General features: G+C 39.0%; 1 protein-coding gene across 1 annotated transcript in view; it reads left to right on the top strand.

Annotated features, from left to right (window-relative positions):
* CCDC178 (coiled-coil domain containing 178) overlaps positions 1 to 27253 on the top strand; it is a 186156-nt gene that overhangs the window by 33637 nt on the left and 125266 nt on the right. The window contains exons 14-16 of the mRNA XM_063299961.1: positions 508 to 621; positions 4748 to 4893; positions 12715 to 12874. Coding sequence (XP_063156031.1) covers positions 508 to 621; positions 4748 to 4893; positions 12715 to 12874 — 420 coding nt within the window. The remainder of the gene's footprint in view (positions 1 to 507; positions 622 to 4747; positions 4894 to 12714; positions 12875 to 27253) is intronic.

Here is a 27253-nt window from a genome sequence, read left to right as displayed (position 1 = left end):
CAGCTTGCTTCAGAGAAAACATTGCAAGATCAGTTTTGCAGCCTTTTATCTGAAGTGGTGGGGTCAGTGATATTCTGTTGGTGGTAACTCTTCCCTAATCTATCTGCTCAGCTCCAGTGATTTTTCCCATCCTTCCTGTAGCCATGATAACTTCCCAGCTGCCCCTGTCCTCCCCAGTCATTCTGAGGGATGGCTTTATCATTTTCTTTACACTGTAGCAAGTTTTGCCCTTTTCCCTCCTTACATTGAAATGAAAAGAGAAGATGACAGTGGGTCACATTTCATTGCTTGTTTCTGTGTCTTTCCATTGACCACCTGGAGGGAGAAAGTGACTGACTCCATGGATGAATAAAGCTCAGTAGTGGGAACACTAGTGTGGCAGTGTAGAACTGCTGCTGAGGATTTGAGAGACCAGGCCAGTGACTGTATGGAAGTGATAAAGTTTAATAACAAATTTATCAGACTTCATTTTATTACTTTTTTTTGGTCTTCATTTATATTTTTCAGAAAATAGCTGAATTGAATCAGAAGATTCAAGAACTTGATGAAAATAAGAAAAATGTGAAAAACAAATTAGAAAATAAGAAGAAATGTTTTCAGAACCTATTAGCTGATAAACAGGTAAATGTGTTAATATTAGCATTAATAAGTTTTGTTTATTTTCAAATGCTAAATAGATGCTTATTCTCCCTTATCTTGGATGTATATAAACCTTTCTGTATGTGGTATTCCTTTCCCTTTCTTAAATGAACCTATCATGTCCATAATCTTGAGATGGGGTAAAATATAAAGCAAAATTCATGTTGGGACCACTTCCAGTTCTTTATTTTCTGTATCGAAAATAAAATCATAATATTTAGGGGGCTTTGGAGAAAGAGAGGTGAAAATCAATATGAGGAAGAAAAAGTGTTTGACCCTGGTAGAAATAGCCTGCTGATTGTACCTTTGCACAGCAGATGGCATCTTTTTGTAAATTATGGTAGATGTTTACTACTGTAGATGTCTATGTTAGCAAATGAGCTATTTTGGCTTTTATTATGAATACTATGTTTATATAAATGTGTTTGTAATTACAGGCCTTTGTAGAAAATGTCTTACATGCATTATCACTGTATTACATTGTTTTTTATTGAGCATGCTTGTAAGAGATTAAGATGTTAGTATGGCTAACCAGGAGAGTTGACATCTATAATTTAACCAAAACAATGCTTTCAATCTTAAGTCTAGAGCTCCTAATCCTTTTTTGAATAATAACAACAACAGCAAAACTAACAAAACCTACTTGCACCCATAGGTAATTGGGGAAAATGCAGAATTATCACATAATCCTAAAATACAGTATAATGAAAACAAAATAAAATGCAAATCATGAATAAATCTAAAAGAAAGTCAGGAAAATTGTATATCTGGATACCCATCATACTATCAGCCTTTCAAGATAAGCAAAATTATTCAAAGTACAGAAAAGGAGTAAGAAGTACCAAGCAATATAAATTTAAAGCAAGAGAGAAGAGAAAAGGAAATCTAACTAAGTCTAGTTTAGGCCAGTACTGTTCACAATACATATCCATATCTTTTTGTCCTTGGAAACCATTCTGGCTTATACCCTGTTTATAGGTCAAGTCATACTAATAATCTTCTATCTATATCAGTAACTAAAAATTTCTCCCATAATTAACCGATAAGGATTGTTGTAATTTTATATGAATTTTGCTAAAACCTATGATTGCAAATAAATGTATATACACAACTTGAAGTGTATATACAGGACAAACCAATTAGCTATTTTGTTTAATCTAGTGCCAAGATGATATCACTTGCACTTCCTTTAGAAGGGGGTCCCACAAATAGAGCACCAAAACAAAGGAAGCTCTCTTGTATTACCCTATTAATTGGGAAAATACTTTCAGAAGAGCAATGAGAAGAATCAGGTCTTAAGACAGTAGCTAGGTTCACATACCATATTAAATTATAATATGGTTTGGTTTGAGGTTACAATAGCTTATATTATTCTAACACCAAGTGATAAATGCTAGTTAAAGTTGTGCACGTAGATGGTATACTAGTGTTCAGATTTGATACAGCCATGAAAGTCACTCAGTGAGCTTAGCCAGATAGAGATAGGTAGAGCAATCCTTTCTTGTTCAGCATCTATGAAATGCTGCAGCTTGATTATTGATAGGTTTAATGCAATGTTTTATATGACCCAATGCCAAACATTATCTTCTGAGCACTTCTGAGTACTGCCATTTTCTAGAATTTTGAATCATACCATGAAATCTGAAGAGACTTTCATCCCAGTTTGTTTTTTGGGTTTCGGTGGGGTGTAGGGGTTGTCCATGAAGCTATGCAGTAGCTGTTTGGAATGAGCTAACCCCTTCATCAGAAAGGTGTAGATTCATAAAACAATGGGGCTAAATAGTTTCTGATTAGTTAGTTAATACCACTGACATAAGAAATAAAGCTTTTTGCTCCATTATTGAGCTAAACAAGCCTGCGTCCATTAGAAGCTCACTTTTATTGATTTCAGATTCTCATCAATATGTAAGTCTTTGCTCTTAGTGTGAGGTAACATGTAATTAGGTTGCTAAAAATCTCTCTCAAACAATCTTATCCGCAGGGAACTATATATATGTGCCAAAATCTAGGATTTCTCTGAAATACTATATAAATTCCAAGATATTTTTTTATTGTTTTTTATTTGAAATATGGCATGAATGAATGTTGTCTTCTTTTCCTTGAATTAATAAATATCTGAATGTTTGGCTGAATTGTTTTAAGTGTTATGACTGTATTACTCAGCATGCCATTAAATTCGATTCATATGTAGTTAAAGTAGAAATCTCTCTAATGGAGTGTAGTATACAGTGCAGTGAAAAAGTTGCAAATAAACATTCCTGTGCTTTCTCCAAGTTAAACAGCCCAGTGAACTCAACTCCCTCCCCATTCTTCGGTATGCAGCCCCCCCTTTTCATGCCAGCTCGTTCAATTCTGTGCAGATGTCTCCATGGCTCAGCAGCTTGACCTTGGATGCCAGAGATAGTCCAAACAAGATGCTTTCACACTCCTGGCATGTCCCCCTCCCACTTTTACCAACCCGTAAGTCCCGACACGTGTTGACTTCATTCATGCATGCAAATCTGATCAGATGTTCTGGGAACGTTTGATCTGAGACCATGACTTGAAGAAGGATTACCTTAATAAAACAGTTCTCATATGCTTGCTAAATTGGCCCCAATATATTCTTAGGATATTTCACATGGCTTTGTTAAATTTCCTTTCTTCAGAGTTTTGAATAAGTAGAAACAAACCATCTCCCCACCCCACCCGCACCCACAGTAGGAGATAAGTAAATGGGAACAATACCCAGCAAAAAGTTGGCAGAAAGATTGATTCATGAGGTTGGTATGAATTATGGTAGCATGTTGCAATTTTTATATTGATTTATTTATTTTGTAAAAAAGAGAATCCACCATTAGGAAATGTCATAACCCTCCTAAATGTATATCAAATAAATATTTTAAAACATCTGCACTAAATGCTGGCTCCTGTTCAGATGTAGAATCTGGGATGCATTTTCTTGTGAAAGTCACATAACATACTGTTTTGCAAGACTTCTGTTTCTGCATTTATTTCTGTGATTGATTTCTTTAGGTTTCTTACAGCTTACTATTTATGTTATTAAATTAATTGCTATGTATTTGCATTAATTTTATGTAAAATATTTTATCATTTACTCTAATCTCCATGCCCTACCTGGCTATTTTGGGTGGCTGGGCAGTGTGATTTGGGTAGGAATTAAAGCTATTTATGGGGAGAGGTGGTACCTTCTAACTTGTAGGAAGCAGTAGTATGTGCTTCCTCCTGAAGAGACCATTTCTCATTTCAGCATATTAGACAACTTCTACCCAGTCTCCAGTTTATACTTCCTGGGAGGATTCTAGAGAAGATGTTAGGACTTCAGGTACAAAGGATTCTAGAAGAAATGGGTTATCTGGACCCATTTCAGCCAGGATTCAAATCTGGGCATAGGACTGAGACAGCATGGTAGATAACCATTGTCTGGACCTTGATGGAGGGAGTTGGACCAGTTAGACTTCTTGGTGATGTTCAGTATTATTGACTATATTATCCTTCTGAACTACCTATGAGGGTTTGAGGGTTTTAGGCATCATGTTAAAGTGATTCCACTCCTTCCTAAGTGGGCAGTTCCAGTCACTGATCATGGGAGACGCGTGGTTATGACTGAGGTCTCTTCCAATGTGGGATGCCTTTGAAGGTGACTCAGGAAGTTCTACTGGTCCAAAACGGATCAGCCTTCCTCCTTAGAGTAATCAAGAGGGTTAGTAATACTTCAGTAGCTAAATTGGTTGCCAAATCCAATTCAAACTGCATGGCTTGACCTCCATGTACCTTTAGGACCTTCTCTTCCAAGTAGATTGGGCCCAGCTATGTATTCTTCCCGACAGTGAAAGTCATTTCTTATATATTGACCATGTGAAACAATAATGAAAAGCATGAGAAAGACATTTTGAATAATGCACAAAAAATATGGAATTATTTAATTTGTCTTATTTGTAAAACATATTTGAAAATAATGGCTCTGATTTATACAAGTGTACCTTTACTGAAATGGTGTTATCCAACCTGCATTACATTTTCAACTGCAGTTATGAAAATAGTTCTGTTCTTGAACGAGTAATTTAATGCATCATTGCGTTTAAGCCTTTTTTTTTTTAATTTTCAGGATGAATATTTAGATATTTCAAGCCAATTTACTAAAGTCAATGAGGAAATTGCACATTTACAAAAAGAAATTGTAAAACTAAATGCTTTAAGTAAAGGACAGCAAGACCAGATAAATACCATGGAGAAATCTGTAGTCATGTTGAGGTAAGAGTCACCAATCTGAAAAATAATGCATAGTATTAAGCTGGGAGCAGTGGCATGGGAGCAGCTCTCAATAATCCTCACCCTTCCAGCCCCGCTGCCCCAATCTCTTTCACGGGTTCCCCAGCCCTCCAGAGCACATTTTGAGAAGGGCAGAGTTTGCTGCAGAGGGCAAAGGAAACTGAAAACCAGTTTTGTTGCTGTTTAAACACACACAAACGTATATGTATAAGAAGCCTTGCTGACTTTTAAAAGTGGTTTCCCCACTTAAAATTATATACATAAGCAAAGTAGAAGTGTAATGTTACAAGCCAGTAATGAAAAATAAGATACAGGGTTCCTGACAAAAAGGACATCAGGGGAAAAGACTATACAGAACATGACACAAATTATATCTCTGAACAGATACAAATCAAATAACTATCAAAATATTTGAAAATTTTAATGATAACAAGGAAAGACAATGAATAGTCCTGTGACATCTTAAACACGAACCAATTTATTTTGCTATAAAATTTTGTGAAATTTTATACACATGTGCGTACACATACACACATATATATACACACATACTGTACATACACCATTGGTTAGAAAGGGAGTGAGAGAACTATGGCTGGGCTAGGGCCAGCACCATAACTGGTTCTGTTTAAGGGCAATTTTCTTAAATAAACTTAAATAAAACAAATAAAATTCATTAAACATAAATAAAACAAAATGAAATATTGCTCTGGTTATATATGAACTGTGTCCTCTCTAAAATTTAACTAATGCGTGATTAATATCACCTATACCATCATCATCATCATATTACCTTTGAGACTATAGGATGCCTATGAAATGATTTCAGCTTATAAAGAACTTTTTTTGTGAAGATGTTGTAAGTCACAGGCATCTGTGGTAAGTCAAGATTTTCTTAAAATGATGAAATCATGTGCTTTGTCATAGTACGAGTTCTACCCACTACATATTTATGTGTAACACAAGTACAAAAGGGGTGAAGTTTTTGTAGTGACAACATGATACTTGTTTGTCATTTGCCCTGGGCACTGATGATAAGTAATCTGTTTTCAAGTACCAGAGCTATAAGCATGGAATATTCTATAGGGCAAAAAGTTGACTTCTTTCTGCTATGCTAAAGAAGAAAGAACCTTTTAAAAACATTCCTGTATAACTAATTTATGCTTTTTTGTAATCTCTGTGCAGGCACACAGGCACACTAGCAAACAAATAGATATTTTCATAGTGGTCTTCAATAGACCATTACTGTGGCATTGTCTTGTATCCTTGCTTGTCTCCTACTAACTGTGCTTACGTATTTGCATAAGTGAATAATTAGGAGAACTTCATAGCTTCAATGTTCTACTTCATAAGAAATTTAATCTTGCATATTAAATTAAGAACTTCTACATGAAAAGTTGGGGAGTTTGAAAACAGTCATTTTAAAAGAAAAAAATGTATTAATGGAAACTTAAGGTTGCAGTCGTAAGTGTATTTCTGAGAAAATGTGTAACTAACTTACACATAATTGATTTAAATGTAAACTAACTTACATATAACTGATTTCTATGTAAAATAGCTTTGTTGTTGTATAGCCATTCAGTCACTTCCATCTCTTTCTGACCCAATGGGCATCATTTCACTAGTAACTGCTTCTTTGAGTTCTTGTAACCTTATGCTTCTATCCTCAGAAATAGTATTTAGTCACTTTGCCTTCTGTTAGTCTTTGCTTAATTGCCTTTGATTTTTTCCAAGCAACAGGTTCTTTGCCATAGTGCCTTTACATTATGTGTCCAAAAAATTTTTAATTATTAGTGCTCCCAGAGAGTAGTATGTTTTTATTTCCTGTAGTATTGATTGACTTGTTCTTTCAGGATACCAAGGTATTCTCAACAATTTTCTCCAGCATCACAATTCAGAGTCATAATTTTTTCTTCATTCAGCCTTATAGAGGTCCAGCTTTTACTACCATATGTTACACCTAGGAAAATCATAGTATTAACAATATGTATCAGTGTTGTCAGTATGATACCTCTGAACTTTAATATTTTGTCTAGATAGTGTTTGTCTCAAATAGCAGACTTCTCTTTTTTCATGGCTACAATCACTATGCCTGTGAATTGCTGAGCCTAGGAAAATAAAGTTTGTTATTACTTCAAATTCTTCTCTACCTTTTTCCATTGGATCAACATAGACTTTTTTTTTTTTAAAAAGAGCAGTGAGCCTTTGCACTCTCTTCTTTCACTTTCAGCAAGAGATTCCTTAGGTTTTCCTCACTTCCCATTGTCATAGTGCTATCATTAAGCATACCTGTAGCTGTCGTTTTTCCCAGCAATTTTAATTCAAGTTTCTATTTCTTTTAGTCCAACATTTCATGTTATATTCTGAATTTACATTAAATAAATAAGGTGACAGTATACAAGCTTGGCAGACTCCTTTCCCAATTTTGAGCCATTTATTTGCTTCTTATTCTGTTCTAAGTGTAGCTCTCTGATCATCATACAGATTCTTCAATAAATAGATGAAGTGGCCCAGTAGCCCATAAAAAAGGATTCAGAAAACTCCAATTCTTTGCTTCTCAGAAAGAAGATTTTTTTCTTATATAATAGGTACATTTTAATTATGTTCACATCAATCTAGTTTACAAAACTGAGGATTGCCAGTACATAACACCAATGGCAGATAAAGAAATGTGGAAAAAGTCATACTCTGGCTTAGTCAGCCATCTGAAATAGGCCAGGTCAAGAAACATATACAGCAGGGATTCCAGGAATACTATTTTATTGTTATAGGGTATAATAACAGAATCTTGAAAGCCTGTTCAAGTTTTTCTCTGTCCCCTATTATACTAAACAAAATCAAGGTGGGATTATTTTGAATTTCTTTCTCACACTTGCTATAACTGCTTCTTCAAGTCCCTCCTCAATGGTGCTTTTGTACATTCCCCCAGGTCATCTCTAAATTCCTTTATCCTTATGATTCTGTTTTTCTGTCTCCTTTTAAGGGTCTTTAGAATTTATCTTAAATGTCTTTTAGTGGCATTTCCATTACATATCTTCTCTTTCCTGCTGCCTTAACTTCCTGATCTGAGGAAGGAAAAGTGAGAGAAATCATATGATACCGTTTCTTAGATATTAACTGGTGTGGGACTCAGAGAGACTATAGACCATGAAAGAGGTAATTGTACATTGTACATTGACTTGTATACCCACATGTTTTCCTTGATCATCTCATAATTCAAATAGTTATAGTCCCCCCATTCATTGACATATTTTAAAATGTGGCATAGCATCATCTGTGCTGCAAGTTTGCATAATCACCTTTTAGTTAATCCCTACTTCATACATAGAGTACTTCAGATGCCACAAAGCTGTGCTCTTTTTCATTCCAAATAGGAATCAACATGAATGCTAAACTCAATTTAGCTTTATAGAGAACCCCATCTTAACTCACAAATGGTTCCATGAATCTCAAGAAGAGGGGACTAGAGGAGTCCCAAAGGAAAAAAAACCCATAAATGCCTGAAGCTGCTCTATATACCTTCCCTAGGAAGATTTTAAACTAGTGACCCCAAGCTTAACCTTTGAGATCTGCAAGTGTCACCTCTGTTCTCTGGAGAATGGGAACAGATCCTTTTACCAATTTGCTTTTAACTGACTCTAATGTAGGAAGAAGTACAAATTCCCCCAAGCATCTTCTCCTTCTGGCCTCATGTAGAGGAACACAAGATGGTCTTGAAGAAACTATAAGGCAACTATTAGTAAAACACGAGATTAGCCCAGGAGAACATGAAAGCTTGAGAAATTCAAGATTGTCCCACTTTGATTCCCTTTGATAGATGAGGGAGAGAAAGGAATTCTATCAGGCTTTCAATATTCTACTAATATAGCCAATATCAGTAAAGTACTAGTATTCTAGTATTTCTTGTACCTGTTTCTTGACCTGGTCTACCAGAAAGGACTGACATTTCCCCTCTAAAATAGGGAACATCTTCAGATGTGGGGAGAGGAAAACAGGAAACCCAATCCTGCATCCCATCACAAATATGGACAAATGCTTGTACTCTAATGAGGCCTACCTAATTATTTACAGCCTAGAGCTTATAAATTCACAGTGGGGAAAGGGAAGGAAAAGTTATTCAAGCCATCTCATTACCATCAGGCTTCCCAGGGATGGGAGAACATTTTTTTTCCAGTTAAAGCTGATTCTGCAGTTGTATAAGACAATCTTAATGGGAGTGCTTTCTGGATACAAATAGGTAATGATCACATGCTATTCTAGTCAGTCCCTCTTTTCTAAATCTTTCCTCTTGCTGTGCAATCTTACAACCTGCTCTGGTTAAGTACAGTACAGGTAGACCTTGCTTACTGACTGCCTCATACAGTGACAGTTTGAAGTAACAGTGGTGCTGAAAAAATAACTTTACAACTGATGCCCGCATTTATGACCTTCACAGCATCCCTCAGTCACTTGATCACCATTATAGTCAATATGTGTTGTCCACGTCTGACCTGTTTTTCTTTTTTCCCCTTTGCAGAGTAGAGAAATTGCTTAAACAAACGAGGGGGGGGGGGAAACAAAAAAACAACAACCAAGCAATCTCTGTAGGCAATCTCTCTTGTGCCTGCCCTTTTTTTTCCTCCATCCTGTTGTAGAGACATTGGAGAAGAAGGGATCACAAGAGAGTAAACAGGCACACAATAGGGGATACACCAGCTGATTGCCTACTGCACTCATGACTCCCAACCCTGAGCATGCTTGTGGCTGCCAGCACTAGTGCATTGCTTTCGATGTGTATTTCCCATTGTGTGCCTTCTTACTCCCTTGTATTCCCTTCTTCTCCAATGAGTGCAAATGCAAACATTAATTCCCTTCTTGCTAATTATCCCAGCGCCGTGGTGACCATTCCAAAGGGCAGGGGAGTAGGGAAAAGGAAAGCACAATTGCAGTCAGATGATTTCCCATTTAGTGACCACTTCGCTTAACAACAGAGCTGCCAGTCCCAATTGTGGTTGTTAACGAGGACTACCTATAGCCACTTACCTCTGGATACAGCTGAAGAAGAATAAGTTCTAGCAGTCAGATTGTGTAGCAAATCTCTCAGCTAATACCAGTTGAGTAAAGTGAACAGCAAACACTCCAACTCCATGGCCTGGCACTGTCCCTCAGAGCAACCTACTCATATAAACATTGGGAGGGAAGAGGAGAGGAGACTAAATAAGAGAGCAGAACCATGTATCCTGCTTTGAACTCTTAGAGGTGATACAAGATAAACATGTAAATAAGTAAATAAAGAATGTTATGAGAAGAGGGAAGTAATCCATAGGAGAGGTGGGGACAGGTTGGGTTCTGTAGGAATAAGGGACATCAAATCCACCTTGGAGAAGGAGACAATTGCAATGCAGTTCTTTTTAGTTGACATGAAAACTATTTCAAAATGACTAATATTTAGACAAGTTTGAACACCAATTTATGAGATTCCCCAGATTAGAAGGCACTTCTCTAGTTACTAGGGAACAGCACTGAACTTCCATTAGGAGATTTGGAAGTGATGTAGTACTACACCAAAGCTACAACGAAGGTGGTGCCAGCATTGAAAGAGTTGCTTTTTTACAGGGGCACAGGTAATTGAAACATGGATATGAGAAGCAAGTATCTAAGGGAATTTTAAAATTGTCAAAGTGGAAATGAAGTATACCAGATTAGATGTTTTAGGAATGTGACCATAGGTAGAGGGAATCAGCTACTTTAATTCAGCTCACTATATGGGTCTATATGAACTGAATATGGACATGAATCTGTATGAAGCAATGAAGTGGCAGTGATACTCACAAAGGATACAGATAAGTATGCGTTTGGCTATAGCCCAACAAATGGCAGGGTTATACAGTATATACTAGAATGGGCAGATACCCAGTGAATGTCAATGTTATAAAATAATATACATTCTGTAAAGAATTCTGTGACAAATTGCTAGGGGGTCTAATGCAGTGCAAAGAAAGGTTTACTAATGAGTACTAGACTATGGATAATAGTACAAATGAGCGATTGGAATGAGTTTGAGAAATGGAGAAATCTAGATGATATGAAGGTTTGGATTGCATGAATGGTAATATGGGTGATAGGTTAACACTTTTGCGAAGAAAATTCTTTGATGTTTTTTCAACACTAGCTTCAAACAATACGTGCAGGCTCTACATATAAGCATAATCAGATGAACAACATTAGAATCAAATAGACTAGATAATAAAAACAGAAGATGGAGACAGTGTAGTCAGCAAAGACATTTTCAGATGCAGATTGCTGACCATGAATTACAGGTGTCAAATATATGGATTAGAAAATTGAAGAGAGTAGGTCTGCCTGCAGGTTTTGACCTGGAGGCCTTTTACTTGGAATATAAGATTCAGTGTAAGTCACAGATTTAATATGCTTAAATCATACAAGTGTGAACCAGAAAAGCAGGGTAAAATAGTGATATCATGAAAAAAAATCAGAAGAAGAAACAAATATCCCCAACATTTATGAGAAAAAAAGATCCAAATAACTTTTCTTAAAAGGCTGAAGGAAAGGTACTCTCAATCTCAATCACAAATGTCAACAAATAAATTAAAATAACAAGAATAGGAAAATGAGACACATATTTTAAGATCAGAGAAACCAAAGGCTTCTCTGATTTTATAGCTAAGATAGGAATATTCAAGAGCAATCATCTGATGAAGATAAAAAAAAAAAAAGATAGGAAGACTGTTGTAAACCCTTTACCAGTGGGATTAGAGAATGACACATTTTAGAAAGAATATATTTAGGAGCTGTCTGCATTAGCAAGTGAGATATGCTAGGTGATAGACCAGCTGACAAACAAGAAAGCACCAAGCACAGAGGAAATGCCCACTTAACTTTTTAAAGTTTCAGGAGATGAGGGAGTTAAAGTATTAATACCTCTACACCAACAAATACGGAACAGGCTGCATGGCATAGAGATTGGATAAGATTGGTGCATATACTTGCATCGAAAAAGGAGATGCAAGGAAATGTACAGGTTACTGAACCATTGCAGCGATGCCTCATGCAAGCAAAGTTTTGCTTAAGTTCTGTATGAAGTATAGAGCCATGCATGGTGGCAAATGAACTGGCAGGTTTCAGAAAAGATAAAGGGTTAAAAATAATCAGCTAACATATGATCAGCAAGCAGAAACTTACCTACTTTGGATTGTGATTCTGGTTGGCAAGTTTTAGGGAGCTAGGAATAGCAACCAATACTGTATGGATGAATGGGATCAAGAGCATTACTGAAATGTCCTTGGAAGAGCTAAAGTTACTAATAGGGACTGGTCAAGACGTAGACATCAGGAATTGAACCCACTTGACACTAACTAGTAGTTTTGACTACTGACAAGAATGTGTCACTTTTATTATATTCCACAACTTCGTACTGCAGCTAAGCTGTGTACATGTTTTGTTAACTTTCACTTAAAAGGCCTTATGTAGTAAGAGCAAGAAAGCCTGATTTTTTTTATTAAAAAAAAAAGCTTTGCCAGTTGGGGTACATATGTGACTTAGTTTAAATCAGCTTCATGTCTTTTATATTTTTATATACATTTATATTTTATACATATATCATATCATATATTATCTGTTTGGGATTTAGCTGGGGAAGCTGCTGAAGAAGAAATGGTCCAATAAACTGTATGTGCATATTGCCCCTTACACACTTATAAAGCATCTCACTAGATTGCAATCACTGTTTCTGCATGATCAGTTTGCTTAATAGTTCTGTGTAATGTTTCATACAAGTAAAGATATATTTTCTCTCTCTTAAAGGGAAAAATATACTAAAATAAAGTCCAAGGAGGAAAATACTCAGAGATTAGTTGATTTTCTCCATGCCCGGCTGGATGTTGTTAAAAAAAAAATAAGGAGAGACAACAGAGTATTTGATGAGTTGCTGTGGAACAGACAAAATGATTTGAAAATTAAGGAGGTTTGTGCTATTTACATTATTATGTTTCATTTTCCTTGATAAATGAATGAATATATAGTTAAATTGATTTGCTTGAGAATATTTCAAACAAAATACAGGCTTTCTGATGAACCATCCTGGAAAAAAAAATTCACCAAAAGACAGTTCCACTGCAGACACTTACCTGTTTTTTATTAATAGTTTTCCTATGAAGGTTCCATGTAACTGTAATGGTATGTGGGAATGACCTTGGGAGACAGGGCAAAGAAACGCAACCAAGGGAACGGTCAGATAAAAGGCTGCTGAGTTGCTGCAGGAATGTGGGTGGGGCAAGAGGCTCAAAAGAGACCCTCCCTAGTTTCTTGGGCTACAAAGGACATGGGAGAGATGTACTTTCAGACTTGCAAGATTCCGATAATGTAGCTTTACAATAAAATAGAATTAGCTCACCTGGTCGTGTTTCCTGTCTGGTCTACCTTATAAGGCTGACACTTACAGAATTGGGGAATCAGAGGATCAGTCTTTTGCATATGTGAGGTTCCAAGTGTAAAATCAGTGACACATAGGGTTTCCCAAAGGATGAGTTCTGTGGCAGTATAATGCTGATACACAACCATACAAAACTATCAGTGCAAAGTTAGCTTTAGATTGGATATACGTGTGGTCCCCAACATAGGACTGGAACTGCAAGTAACTTTTGTTTCAGCCAGTGGGCTTAGTAAGGTTGGTGAAGATGCTGTTGGGTGACCTAAATTTCCCCAAGTCATAAACATGCAGCCAGAGAGTAATAAATACAGTCTTCTAAAGACAGTCTCAGGGTGTTTTCCTTTGCAATCTCACACTTCATTGACTTTCAGCCTCTACATGGTGTCAGTGTTACTCTCATCAGCTTAGAGAGATTGTTCTGGGGAAAGTGGGTCAGAATTTGTGGCTACATGTACAATGCTTGTAAGGGCCAACTCTTCCCTACTTGCCTTGCTGGGCTCTGGTTTTGTAAAGTATCATTGAACATACTGTGTTCACAAGTGCCTTTTTTTGGGATCAGCCAGATTTCCTGATTTATCTGTTGTTGTTTTTTAATTTAAAAAATAGGAATCTGGCATACCCCAAAGCAAAGCAGTAGCTTCCTGAAGCCTGTTGTTTTCCCCTGAGACTATGTTTGAAACCTAAAATGGGTCCCCTAAACTTTTTCAGAAAATAAAATAATGGACAAATTATACCCAAGTGTTTTTGTTCTGCTCAGAAAAAAAGTAAAGCTGGTAGAGATTGCATAACTGATGACGTGCCTTGGAGAGTTGCAGAGTAGAAACCAGGAGACACATGAGAAGTGTGAAGTTTTTAGAGGAGGTTGCTGCAATATTTTTGTGACCTTTAGTTACTTTTTTATTTTTAGTTGTCCACTCACTAACTTTTGCAACAGCAATGTTTGGCTGAAATATACTTCAAGTATCCTTAGGCAACAATCTTTTTATGATTGTGTTCCCACAACAAAGAACCTAGTAAGAATAGATGTAGTGTGAAATGCATGGGAATAACTATATTAATTCCTATATTATAGCATATTCCTGTATTATAGTAATACATTTTACTAGCCACCAAACATATTCAGATTTTGTTACATTTTTTACATTTACCAAAAATATAATACTGTTCTAAAATACAGAAATCAACTGTTCTCATAGGCTATCCTGCATATGCAAGTTAACAGTAATAGATGGTAAAACTATAAAATTGTCTTTAATTAGTTGTCTCAGTGACTTCCAACAGTGTACTGCACAGATAGGTGGAGAGTCCCATGCTACAATATAGATTTTGAACTGTGCTCCTTGCTCCAGGGCAGTCTTTGTACTACAGTAAATGTGACTTATATGAAGTCCTGTGGGGATCATGAGCAGCATTACACAAATAGCCTACCCGGTGTCTGATTTTATTGGTTTACGGGTATCATGACTGTAATAATATTTTGAATATTTGGAAAGCTAGTGGGAATGATAAAACATGCACACAGATAACATGCTAATAATGAAAGTATTGCAAGTCTTCCTTTAAATTCTGATCAGATAGGTGAATAAGTCGGCAAAACTTCAAAATCTGTAGTTTTCAAGTAGTATTCTTTTCCCCTTGTGAAAATTTATTTGCTTATTAAAAATACTTTATATGAATATTTGCTTAGAATTTTGTGGGATTAATATGTAAAGTCTTTATTACATATAATTTTTCAACAATAAAATGAATTTTGTAAAATGTATGTATAAAAATAGATGAATTTATATGTAATTAATATATATGAATTTATATGTGAATAAAAATAGTATGTGATATGTACCCATCTCACATATGCACATGAGTGGTAAGAAATTTATTCAATTTCTATGGCTGCCCATCTCAGACAAGTGACTCTGGGTGGCAAAAAATCATAAAATCAATTAAAACCAAGTACAAACACAGTACAAAAATAAATATATATAGCAGCTGAGAAAAAATATAACCATATATGTCACTATAACGAAGAAATGAGACCCTTAACACACTTGGGACCCCAGGCCCAGATACATAACCAGGTCTTCAAGACCTTAAAAAAGGCCAACAGGATTGGAGCCATCCTAATCTCTGGAGGGAAAATGTTCCAGAGGGCAGGGGCTATGGCAGAGAAGACATACCTCCTACTCCCTGCCAGACAATATTCCTTGGCTGATGGTACCCGTAGCATGCCCAACATGCCAGATCGAATTGGACAGGTAGAAACAACTGGGAGAAGATGGTTCCAGTCCCAAACCATGAAGGGCTTTAAAGGTGACAACCAGTACCTTGAATTGCACCCAGAAACACACTGGTGACCAACGCAGCTCAAGCAGTAGTGGTCTTACATGTGTTGAATATCCGACACCATTTACTACCCATGCAGCTGCATTCTGTACCATTTGAAGTTTCCAAATGCTCTTCAAGGGTGGCCCCACATACAGCACATTGCAGTAATCCAGATGAGAGGTTACGAGGGCATGAGTGACTGTGAGCAAAGCCTGGCCTAGGAATGGGTGCAACTGGTGCACAACCCAAAGATGTACAAAGGCCCTCCTAGCCACAGCTGCCACCTGCTCTTCTAGCAGGAGCCATGAGTCCAAGATGACCCCCAGATTGCACACTGGATCCATCTGGGGCAGTGCTACCCCATCCAGGACCAAAGGTAGAAAAACCTTGTCACCAGAAGGCCCAAATACCCAAACCCACTCAGTCTTCCTTGGATTGAGTCGAAGCCCATTGCGCCCCATCCAGGTCCCTACAGCCTCCAGGCACAGGGACAGGACATCCAGGACATCACTCAGGTGGCCTGGGGTAGAGATATAAAGCTGGGTATTAACAGCACATTGATGATACCTCACCCCAAATAGTCAGATCACCACCCAGCGGCCTCATGTAGATGTTAAATAAGAGAGGAGAGAGGATTGAGCCCTGGGGCACCCCACAAACTAGGGGCAACAGGCTGGACCTCTCCCCCACATCAATACTGACTGGAACCAACCCTGGAGGAAGGAGGAGAACCAGCACAACACAATGCCACCCACCCCCAACTCCTGAAGCTGGTCCAGAAGGATACCATGATCAATGATACTGAAGGCCACTGAGAGGTCAAGAAGAGCAAGGATGGATGCACTACCCTCATCCTGCTCCCACCAGAGGTCATCCAAGAGCACAATCAATGCCGTCTCAGTCCCATAACCCAGCCTGAATCCTAACTGAAAGGGGTCCAGATAATCTACTTCATCCAGGGTCCTTTGAAGCTGCTATGTGACCACTTTCTCCACAACCTTCCCTAAAAAAGGGAGGTTGGAGAAGTTGGGTCAAGTGATGGCCCCTTGAGGAGAGGGTGTACCACTGCCTCCTTAAGAGTTGGCGGGATCACCCACTCCCTAAAGGAAGAATTAATCACCTCCCAGACCCAATCACAAATCCCCTCCAGGGAAGGCTAAACCAGCCAGGAGGGGCATGAATCTAACACAGAAGTGGCCGAAGTAGCAGCTATAAGAGCCCTGTTCACTTCCTCGGGTTCAATGGGATCAAACTCCCCCCAGATAACTGTGCAGGACTCAGCCCCCATAACTTCCACTGGTTTTGCCCTAAGGCTGGAGTCCAACATCGAGTGAATATGAGCAACTTTATCCACCAGATGTGCAGCATATTCCTCACAGCAATGCTGTATGTGAATCCCAGTATTACTCCCTCCAAGGAGGGAATGGGTCACCCAAAACAGGACAACTGGGCAGTTATCTGTGGACACAATAACAGCAGAGAAATTACGTTTTGCCACCCTTACTGCCACAAGATAGGCTCGAATAGCAGCGCTAACTTGTGTTTGTCTTCACTCTTTGTTGTTTGCCAGCAGTGTTCTAGGTGTCTCTTAGCCCTCTTTAGTTCCCTTAGCTCTTCCGTATACCACAGAGAGTTCTGAGAACCATGGGTGCAGAGAGGCTGCTCAGGCGCAATCCAGTCCAAAGCCACAGTGACACTCCCATTACAAGCAGCCACCAAGGCTTCAGCTAGTCCATGTAACAGACCTTCTGGAACAATCCCAAGCTCCCTCTGGAACCCAGTCGAGTCCATCAGTCACCTGGGGTGGGCCAATCTAATAGGCCCAGCCTCCCTGTGGAGGGGATGGTGCCAGAGAACTGGAGGTTCACCAGGGAGTGATTTGACCATGACAGGGAAGAAACCAATATCTCCCTCAGATCCAGAACTCCCTGCCGCTGCTCTGACAGAAAAGGGGTATGACCACTATTATGCATTGGCCCTGGATGACTTGGCACAGGCCCATGGCTGTCATGGTGGCCATGAACTCCTAAGCTACCTCAGACCCCGCGCCCAAAGAAGGCAAGTTGAAGTCCCCGAAAACCATAAGCCTGGGGAACTCCACTGCCAACCCAGCCTCAGAGTCAAGTAGCTCAGGCAGGGAGGTTGCTATGTAGCAGGGAAGCTGGTACAATAGCAACAGTCCCAACTGATCCTTCTTAGTGTGCAAGTTAACAAATAGGGTCTTGCACCTGGCAATCTGAGGGACATTGGATGCCTCCCAAGTATCTCAGGTGACCACCACCACCCCTATCCTGAGGCTGTGGCTGGTGCCACACCTGGAATCCAGCTGGGCATATCTCAGAGAGGGGAACCCCCTCCCCTCCTGTCCCATCCAGGTCTTGGTAACGCACTCCAGGTCAGCCTTTTCCTTGACAATTACGTCATGAATGAGGGTGGCCTTATTGCAGATAGACCCGGTGTTCAGCAGCAGCAGCCGTCAATCCAGGACCTTGAAGGTCTGCCATCTGGGGCCCGGAAACAAATTTGAGGTGCTGGAACATGCCACAGGTACAAAAAACCTGTGGCACAGTTCCTGTGAGCAGCCCACCATTATGCCATTGAATGGAGTACTGTAGAGTTTGCATTGCATTGCAGCTTTTGTCATTTGCCCCTCTTGCCTCCCCTTGCCCATGCTCACAAGGTTGCTGTTGCAAGGATGAAAATGAGAGGTGACCCTGCAACTTTGCAGAGATAAAGTGGGACATAACTATAATCAATACATTGAAGATTTAAAAAATATCCTCCAGAACATTTTGGAAGACTACAGTGGAAACAGAATAGGTTATCTTCCATTCTGTTCGTAGCAGCCTCCATTATATTTTAGATAGTTCCACAAACAAAAGGAACACTTCATTTTCTCCTAGATTACTCCCTTGTATTTCAGAGTCACATGTCCTGAGTAGCATACATTTAGTGATGACTGTCTTATTGGCTGCAAACTTCCTTGGGCAAGGATTACCTATTTGGTGGCCTAGAATATTGCAGTACACTCTACAAAGGCCTGCTCTTGAAAACTGTGATGTACAGTAATGCAGCTGGTTCTCAGGAAGGAGGGAGCACATTCCAAGGAGCGGGGCAAGACAAAAGACAACATAGCCTGGAGCTGGACAGTGGGAAGAGAAGGAGATTCAGAGGAGCCACACCCTGGAACCTCCCAGGTTATTTCCCTTTAGGTTAGAGTAGAGTAGGTTTAGTCTGGCAAGATTCTGTCTTTATGGTGTGAGCAAATAAAGAACTGAACTTGGCTGAATTGACATGTTCTTGGGTAGGCCTGACAAAACTTAGAAGCCACAGTTGGTGCAAAATGTGACAGTGGAGCTGCTTTTTCGAACATGTTTTAGAAACTTCATAATAATACCTATGGCAGGGGTCCCCAAATTCTTCAGCTCATCAATTTCATGAAGTTTCAGATTGTTTATCAACCCCCAGACATTTATTATATGAAAGTAATTTAATAAATACTACTTAATAATAGTCCTATGGATAATAATAATAATAGAGACAACTCAAGGCCGCTCTTCCTGGCAGCTGACCATCCAACCCTGGGTAACGCTGTCTGACTGCTAGCCACCTCACCTTCAGGACTAGTGATTGGTGTGGAGCTCCCAAAGATTAGACCCCAAAAGATTAATTGACCCCAATTGACCTTTCATTTATTGACCACCTATTGACCCCCAGACATTAGTGACCCCCTTTTGACCCCCAGCCGTTTATCGACCCCCTGGATAGTCCCATCGACCCTTGGGGGTCGATATTAACCACGTTGGAGAACCCTGACTTAAGGGAACTGTGTTGGTTGTATACGTGAACCCATGATGAAGAGAGATGCCTTCTTTGTTCCAGGACTCAAGTTCTTGAAAGCCCTCCCTCTGGAGGCCAAACTGGTACTGGAATTGTTTGTTTTTCAGTGGCAGGTAAAGTCCCACCTTTTTACTATGGCATTCTGAATTGAACTGTCACATGGGGATCATGCCGTATTGTCCCTCATAAAAAGCTGTGCTTCTCTTGTATGTTATGGCTACTGCTGTTTTAATGTTTTAAAATACTGCTTATTTTTATTTCACATACATGTTTTCATTTATGTATTTAAAGGATTTAAACCTTTCATGAGGTTATCAGGTAGGCTAGAAATAGTTTAAAATAAATAATGGAGAGACTCCTTCTACTTACAGATGAGTTGTGCTAGACTGAATGCACAATATTTTAAATAGTTTAACTGATCTGGGACACGGTGGCACTGCGGGTTAAACCACTGAGCTGCTAAGCTTGCCAATCAGAAGGTCGGCGGTTCGAATCCGCATGATGGGGTGAGCTCCCGTTGCTAGTCCCAGCTCCTGCCAACCTAGCAGTTCGAAAAAAAGCAAATGTGAGTAGATTAATAGGTACCGCTTCGGCGGGCAGGTAACGGCGTTCCGTGTAGTCATGCCGTCCACATGACCATGGAAGTGTCTACGGACGAACGCCGGCTCTTTGGCTTTGAAACAGAGATGAGCACCGCCCCCTAGAGTCGGACATGACTGGACTTAATGTCAAGGGAAACCTTTAAATGATCTGGGCAACTTAATAAGTGACATTATAGTCATCATCTCTATAGTAAGAAAACCAAAAAAGAAAACCAAAATTCTGAGCCACAATTTCAGTCAATGTAAAAGGTAAAGGTTTCCCTTGACGTAAAGTCCAGTCGTGTCCGACTCTAGGGGGCGGTGCTCATCTCCGTTTCTAAGCCTTGGAGCCGGCGTTGTCCCTAAGGACCCATCCATGGTCATGTGGCCGGCATGACTCACGGAACGCCGTTACCTTCCCGCCGAAGCGGTACCAATTAATCTACTCACATTTGCATGTTTTCGAACTGCTTGGTGTGCAGGAGCTGGGACGAGCAACGGGAGCTCACCCCGCCGCGCGGTTTCGAACCGCCGACCTTCCGATCGGCAGCTCAGCGGTTTAACCCGCAGTGCCACCGCGTCCCTGTCAATCAGTCAATGTAACTGGGTGTAAATGCAGCACTAAATTTAGTTCTGTAGCATAAGCTATGATTTTATTTTAACTTTAAATAAAGATTACAAAGAAAATACGTTTTCCTATAATGCATCGTTTCACATTATTATTTACATAATAAAATCAAGAAAAATGTCAATCAAGAACAGGAAGGTTTGGTGGGGTTGTTCATTTTAATCTTGTAAGCCAGCCTAGGTCAGTTGTGTAAGATAGGTGCTATATAAATTAAATAAATAAAATTATTAAAAACAGAACCAGTTCAAAATTATGGCCCAAAAACAAACATGCCTTAAAATAGGTAGGAACTTTCCTTACCCATAGTGAAACTATACAAGATGCATACTGACCTGCCTTAGGCATCTGTTTCTATTGGCACCATGGACTTAGAATGTCTATATATGCACATTAATGATGTCCATGTAAAAGAACATTAAATGATGGTATACACTTTTGTTAATCATTTGGATGGAATAAGGATCTTAAATAAACTTACCTGATGTTGATCTTTGCCCCATTTTTAATAGAACCAGTTAAGGCCAGATATTAGATGAAATGAGAATGGTAGAACTTTTTGTGACTGACACTTAATAAACTTTAATGAATTTGGATATTCTCTCTCTTTGTACTTTGCAAGAATAGTTTCATACTGTATTGTAATTCTTAATAGCTGAATCATACGGAATGTGGAATAATAAAGATTGCTGTCTGTCTTAGAGTTGAATTATCCATTATGCATGACATGTCACAGAAATGTTAGTATCTCCCTCTCTTTTGTAATGTAATTTATCCTGTGCTTTAACATCATCACATTTTTCATCCAATCCCCATCATCTGCCAATCATATTACAGTATGTAACAGGGCAAAATAAATGCACAATCTACTAACATTTTAAGGCACAAAAGATAATCTTAGAAATTATGAATGTGGTGGGGGAGTGGATTTAAACTGGGATACCAGTTTTGCTAGCCATCCCCTGTCATACAGGGATATCCTTAGCTTCATTGAAGTATTTTGTGTTTTAAAGATTCAAGCATGGCATCCAAAGTATATATTTCTCATGTGTACATTTTTATTAGTAATTCATATTGGTATATGAAGTATTACAGTATTCCTCCCTAGGTAATGAAAAAAATCACTGAGATGTCATATAGTATATTGAGTTGAGAATTAGTTCATACTGATTTGTGAGTTGTGAACCTTTTACCCATGCATAATTATCCAAATGTTCATCTTTAATCTATCTTGTAATATCCTTGATATCTACTCTATTCTCCCAATATGTGCACAACACATCAAACTGTAGCAAAATCAGAGCAGAAGGAACAATGTTGTCATGGGGTGATTTAACCCACTGTGAATAAGCTGAATACTGTTCTCAACATATGCTTCTCTAGAAAGGTGCCACTATTTTCAATAATGCAGCATACTTGGGGTTTCCAAGCAGCTTCTAAAACAAATCTGCTAACTTCAATAAGGTTAATGCTTAATATACCTTCAGACCATAGAACTAGCAATTCAAAACCGCCCACATTGACCCAGTTTGGACAATCCAGTTTAGTTTAATATATCTTAACTGCTTTATTCCTCCCTTTATAAGTATGCATAAAGAAGCCAGGAAGCTGCAATGAGTGGCAGCTTCTTTCAATGCAAACTGGGAACTGTGGTTAATTGCTTGGAAACAAATCACTTTTATAAGTTAAATCTGGCTTGTTCAGAAGTCATTAATCTTGGATACTAGTTCATACTAATAGGAAACCAGCTTACTATTGCTTCTGTTTCTTCTCCTGTGTGAAAGAGAGAAACAGTAGTGAAGGGGCTACATGGGCCTCACATATATCCTGTTTAATTAAGTTGGCTTCGATCAGTACTTGTGGCACCAATATTTGAAAGTATCTGGTGTTTTGTAACATTTAAAAATGTGCATCCAAGCATATTCTAGAATTTCTTCTGACAAGTGAATATATAAATGTATAATCAACTCTTACAGTTTTTGAAAACTGATGGTATATACTCAATTGAAATTTTAGCTGTTAAGAACTTACCTAACTAAACAATAAATATTCTTTAGCCTTTTTAATGTAAAATTTCCCATTATATTTTATTGAAACTATGTTTTACTTTCCCTAATTTCAAACGGGGATAGGCAGTATTGAATTTGATTTTTAAAAAATTGGCATAAACCAAACCACAGTAGCAAAACAATCTAAATATCATACACTAATATTGTTAAATGAACCTTTTATTGAAAATTCACAGTAAGTTCAGTTGTATTCCAAATGCTACCTGAACATACTATGAAATTCTATAGTTCAGGGTGCAATGAAGTAAAAGTGAGTAATAACCACTGACTAGAGAAACATGTGGAATAAATCTATTTAATTGCATATTTAAGAATAGTTTTGCTTTCATGTGGTGTGAACAGAACTGAATGCCCTATTGCAAACCCAATAATACCGGTGTCAGTGAGCCATGTGAGTTGTCTCTATGGGTTGTAAATTGGATCCCCTCAGTGACCAGTTAATGTTTTCTGTATTTACGGCTGTATTTCTGTTTTTCACAGCCACCGGGGCACTTTGGCAACATAAAAATTTAAAAATAATTTTTAGCAATCATACCGTGCCAATTTTTTATAGTTAAAGGGGCTCATTTAAATTGGAAAACCTGCTAGTCTGAAATTTTCATCTGAAGGATTACCACCAGCCAGAGCTACTTGTCTGATGAGGGTTTCACATGGCTTATCTAATGTGAAATCTCCATGTGGTATATAGTTTCATTAAACGGTGATCAAGAATACATTAGTTCAAAACAAGAAAAGGCAATGGAGCTTAATCCGCCAGGCATCTTGGCGCAACAACTTTAAAAGAGTTATTGAAGTGAAACAATTTGAGAATTAAAAGTCTTCCACTTATATAAGACTCCTGTCAAAAGCCTAAAAGTCAGGCTTTCCTGTTTCAGTCTTCCATTTGTATTTAAAAAAAGCAAAATAAATAGAACATGTTTGTATGTGAGTCATAACCTGAACTCCTTATGTGACTATAATGATAAACTCCCCCAAAATTATGAAGCCAATGATTTAAGTAATTTTTTTTTATTTCTCAAACAGCTACTATTGAACTATTCCTTATAGCTGTTGACAAGATCATGAAGAGCCACATATGTAATTGCTGTCCAGGTTTGGGGCAATTATGTCTAAAAATACTTAATTATCCTAACAAAGTTACCACAGGAAATCAAATGCAGGATTAACAGTACATCTGGAATATAGTTGAACAGACTTGATGTAACCTGTTTATCATGCAAACATTTTATATCATTTCAATTTTAAATTCTGTGGCTGGGATACGTGTAAGAAAATTCGTTATCACATTACTTTTTTTTGCATTTTAGTGGCATAAAAACTTTTAATTTCAATGATAGGAAGTTCTGTATACATATCCATTTCTGTGTAGGAACTACTATAGAAGCATATGGAAAAGCTCTTAAAGAAAAACAGATGAAATCTGGTGTGTATCAAAAAGATCCTCATAAAAATTGCTGAAGCAGAAAAACTATCTTGGGATATATAAAGTCAATTATTGCTCTCAGTAGATAAAGATAATTACTGGTTCTTGCACCTTTCTAATACTGAAGATTCCATGTTGCATATTTTGAAAATACTTCCATTTACGCTAAATGTCTATATAGGTATTATTTTCAAAATGAAATCCAAATAAATTTTATAATTCAATCATAGACATGCTGAACAGTAGATGTGAAGTTGTCATACAGAACCATGATAGATGACTGAAACCACATACAGATTTGTAGATTCTTCAGTTGGATGTGCGATTCTACAGTTGTAATCAAAATTATTCAACCCCCATTGCAAATCAGGTTGATTGTCAAAATATACAGACTTTTGAAGCAAATATTTGTAGCTCAGGGTTGAACTGTGGAGTCCTTGGTGCTCTCTGAGCCTTGTTGTTTTCTTGCAGACGTTTCATTGCCAGACTAGGCAACATCTTCAGTGCAAAGAGGGAGTGGGCCTTGCTCTCAGTTTATATACTGTGGCTTGCCCTGCTTGTGTTGGTAGGGGTGTTGTTCTCTCCTTGGGAGTTCTTTGATTGGGCTGTTGTTTGCTGCTTGGCTGATTGCCTGAGTTAATAGTTCCTTGATTAGGGTGTATTGTGCTGTTTGATGGTTCATCTGGTGCTAATCCTAGTGTTGATTTTTGCATATCTGGGTGTTGATTGCTGGCAAGGGAGTGTACTGGTCTTTTGGCTTTTCTCTTGTCTCTTTTGAATGGTATGTAAATGTTGTTTACCTCTACGTGTCTGTTGATGGCTGCTTTGTCTGAGTGCCAGGCTTCCAGGAATTCTCCGACGTTTTTGGATTTGGCTTGGTTTAGGATGCTCACCGTTTCCCAGTTGAAACTATGGTTGAGTCTGTCCATGTGTTGTGAGATTAAGGAGTTCTCATCGTGTCTTCTGACTGCTAGTTGGTGTTTGTGGATGCACTCTGCTAGTCTTCTGCCTGTCTGTCCTACATGGTGGCTGTCACAGTCTTTGCATTGTATGTTGTAAATAACTCCTGTTTTTTCTTCTTGGGCTATTGGGTCTTTTGGGTTGCTTAATCTGTTTTGAAGAGTTTTAGTTGATTTATGTGCTACGGTGATGCCATGTGGTTGTAACAGTCCGTTGGTGGTTTCTGAGATGTTTCTGATGTATGGCAGTGTTTTCCTTTTCATACAGACTTTCAGCTGTTTGCAATGAACAAATCAAACAAAAGCAAGTGAAATAGCTCAACACAACGAATGCTTCAAGTGGTGGCCCCAAAGTCAACTGAAAATGCAACGTATAATGACTTTGCCAGTCTCAAAATTATTCAACCCCTTCATGGCAAGCATCTCCAGTACTTAGTAGAGCACCTTTTTGCTGTTATGACCTGCTGCAAACAAGATGCATAGCCAGACACCAGCTTCTGGCAGCGTTCCTGAGGAATCTTAGCCCATTCCTCATGAGTAATGGCCTCCAATTCAGTAATATTCTTGGGTTTGTGTGCTGCAACTGCCTTCTTCAAATCCCACCAGAGATTTTCTATGGGGTTCAAGTCAGGTGACTGTGATGGCCACTGTAGAATCTTCCAGGACTTCTTCTGCATCCAAGCCTTAGTGGAATTTGAGATATGCTTGGGATCATTGTCCTGTTAGAAGGTCCAATGATGCCCAAGCTTCAGCTTCCTTACAGATGGCATGTGTCATGCCCTGTCTACTGCAGAGTAAAGCACTGACGCTGATTAGTGTGAGAGCAGGTTCAGGTTTATTCCCTACATAGTAACAGTTACGAAAAAAGCTGAGAGTGAGAGGAGCGCGCCGGTGCGGGGTTTAAATACCCCGCGCCGGCCAGCGCCCCCTCACCCGGGGTTACGTCATCCCCCCTTTGTCCTGCATGCTGTCTTGCCGGTAGGTGAAGGGTTGCGAGGCCCCAGCTGGTGCCCCGGGATCACCCATCATCGGTTTCCTCATTCAGCCGGTGATTGCTGTCAGCTGGGCGATCTCCGTTGCGCTTGTGCTATCAGCTTGGGTGTGCCTCGCGATCCGCTTAGCCTTTGTCTTTTCTTCTTTCTTCTTTGTGAGCTGATGGCTGCTTCCTCCGGCTAGAGTCCGTGGCTGTTGTTGTGCGTGCATGCTTATCTTGAGCCCCTTCCCCTGCTTCCTCGTTATTGTCATGTGTGCCATTGTGCTGATGTCTTCAGCTCAACGGCACTCATGACAGCATGATGTTTTCTCCTAGGATTTCCTGATACTTCAATGAATCCATCTTGCCGTCCACACACTGCAGGTTTCCAGTGCCAGAGGATGCAAAGCAGCCCCAGAGCATCACCGAGCCACCACCATGCTTAACTGTAGGCAGAGTGTTCTTTTCAGCGTATGCTTCATTCTTCTTTCTCTAGCCATACGCTGATCTGTCGGGCCGAAAAGTTCCAGTTTTGTTTCATCACTCCACAGAACAGAATCCCAAAACTTCTGTGGCTTATTTATATGATTTTGAGCATATTGGAGCCGACTTTTCTTGTGCTTTTGGGTCAGTAGTGGTGTACATCTTGGAGTTCTGGCATGGAAACCTTCTGTGTTTAGTACGCACCTTACTGTGCTCACTGAAACCTCAGTGCCTGTTGCCACCAAGTCTTGCTGCAGGTCTTTTGCGGTCACTCAAGGGTTTCTCTCAACCTGCCTTCTCAGAAATCTGGTTGCAGCCATTGACAGCTTCCTTTTTCTGCCCCGTCCAGGTAGTGTAACCACTGTTCCTTTAACTTTGAACTTGCGAACTATGCTTCCAATGGTGTCTCTAGGAACATTCAGTGCCTTAGCTATCTTTTTGTATCCTGTTCCTTATTAGTGAAGGGCAATAATCTCTTCTCTTACCTTTTTGGACCATTCTTTTGACTTATCTATACTGTATTTCTAACATGCAGTCAGACGTGACACTCAACAAACCCCTGGCCAGTTCAGGTATTTCATGTGTTCCAGCTCAAGCACACCTGGTGCAACTAATGAAGCCCTTGATTAGTTGCATCAG

This window comes from Candoia aspera, chromosome 3 (assembly GCF_035149785.1).
Source record: "Candoia aspera isolate rCanAsp1 chromosome 3, rCanAsp1.hap2, whole genome shotgun sequence".
Classification (NCBI taxonomy): Eukaryota; Metazoa; Chordata; class Lepidosauria; order Squamata; family Boidae; genus Candoia; species Candoia aspera.
This window is presented reverse-complemented; position numbering and strand designations above follow the sequence as displayed.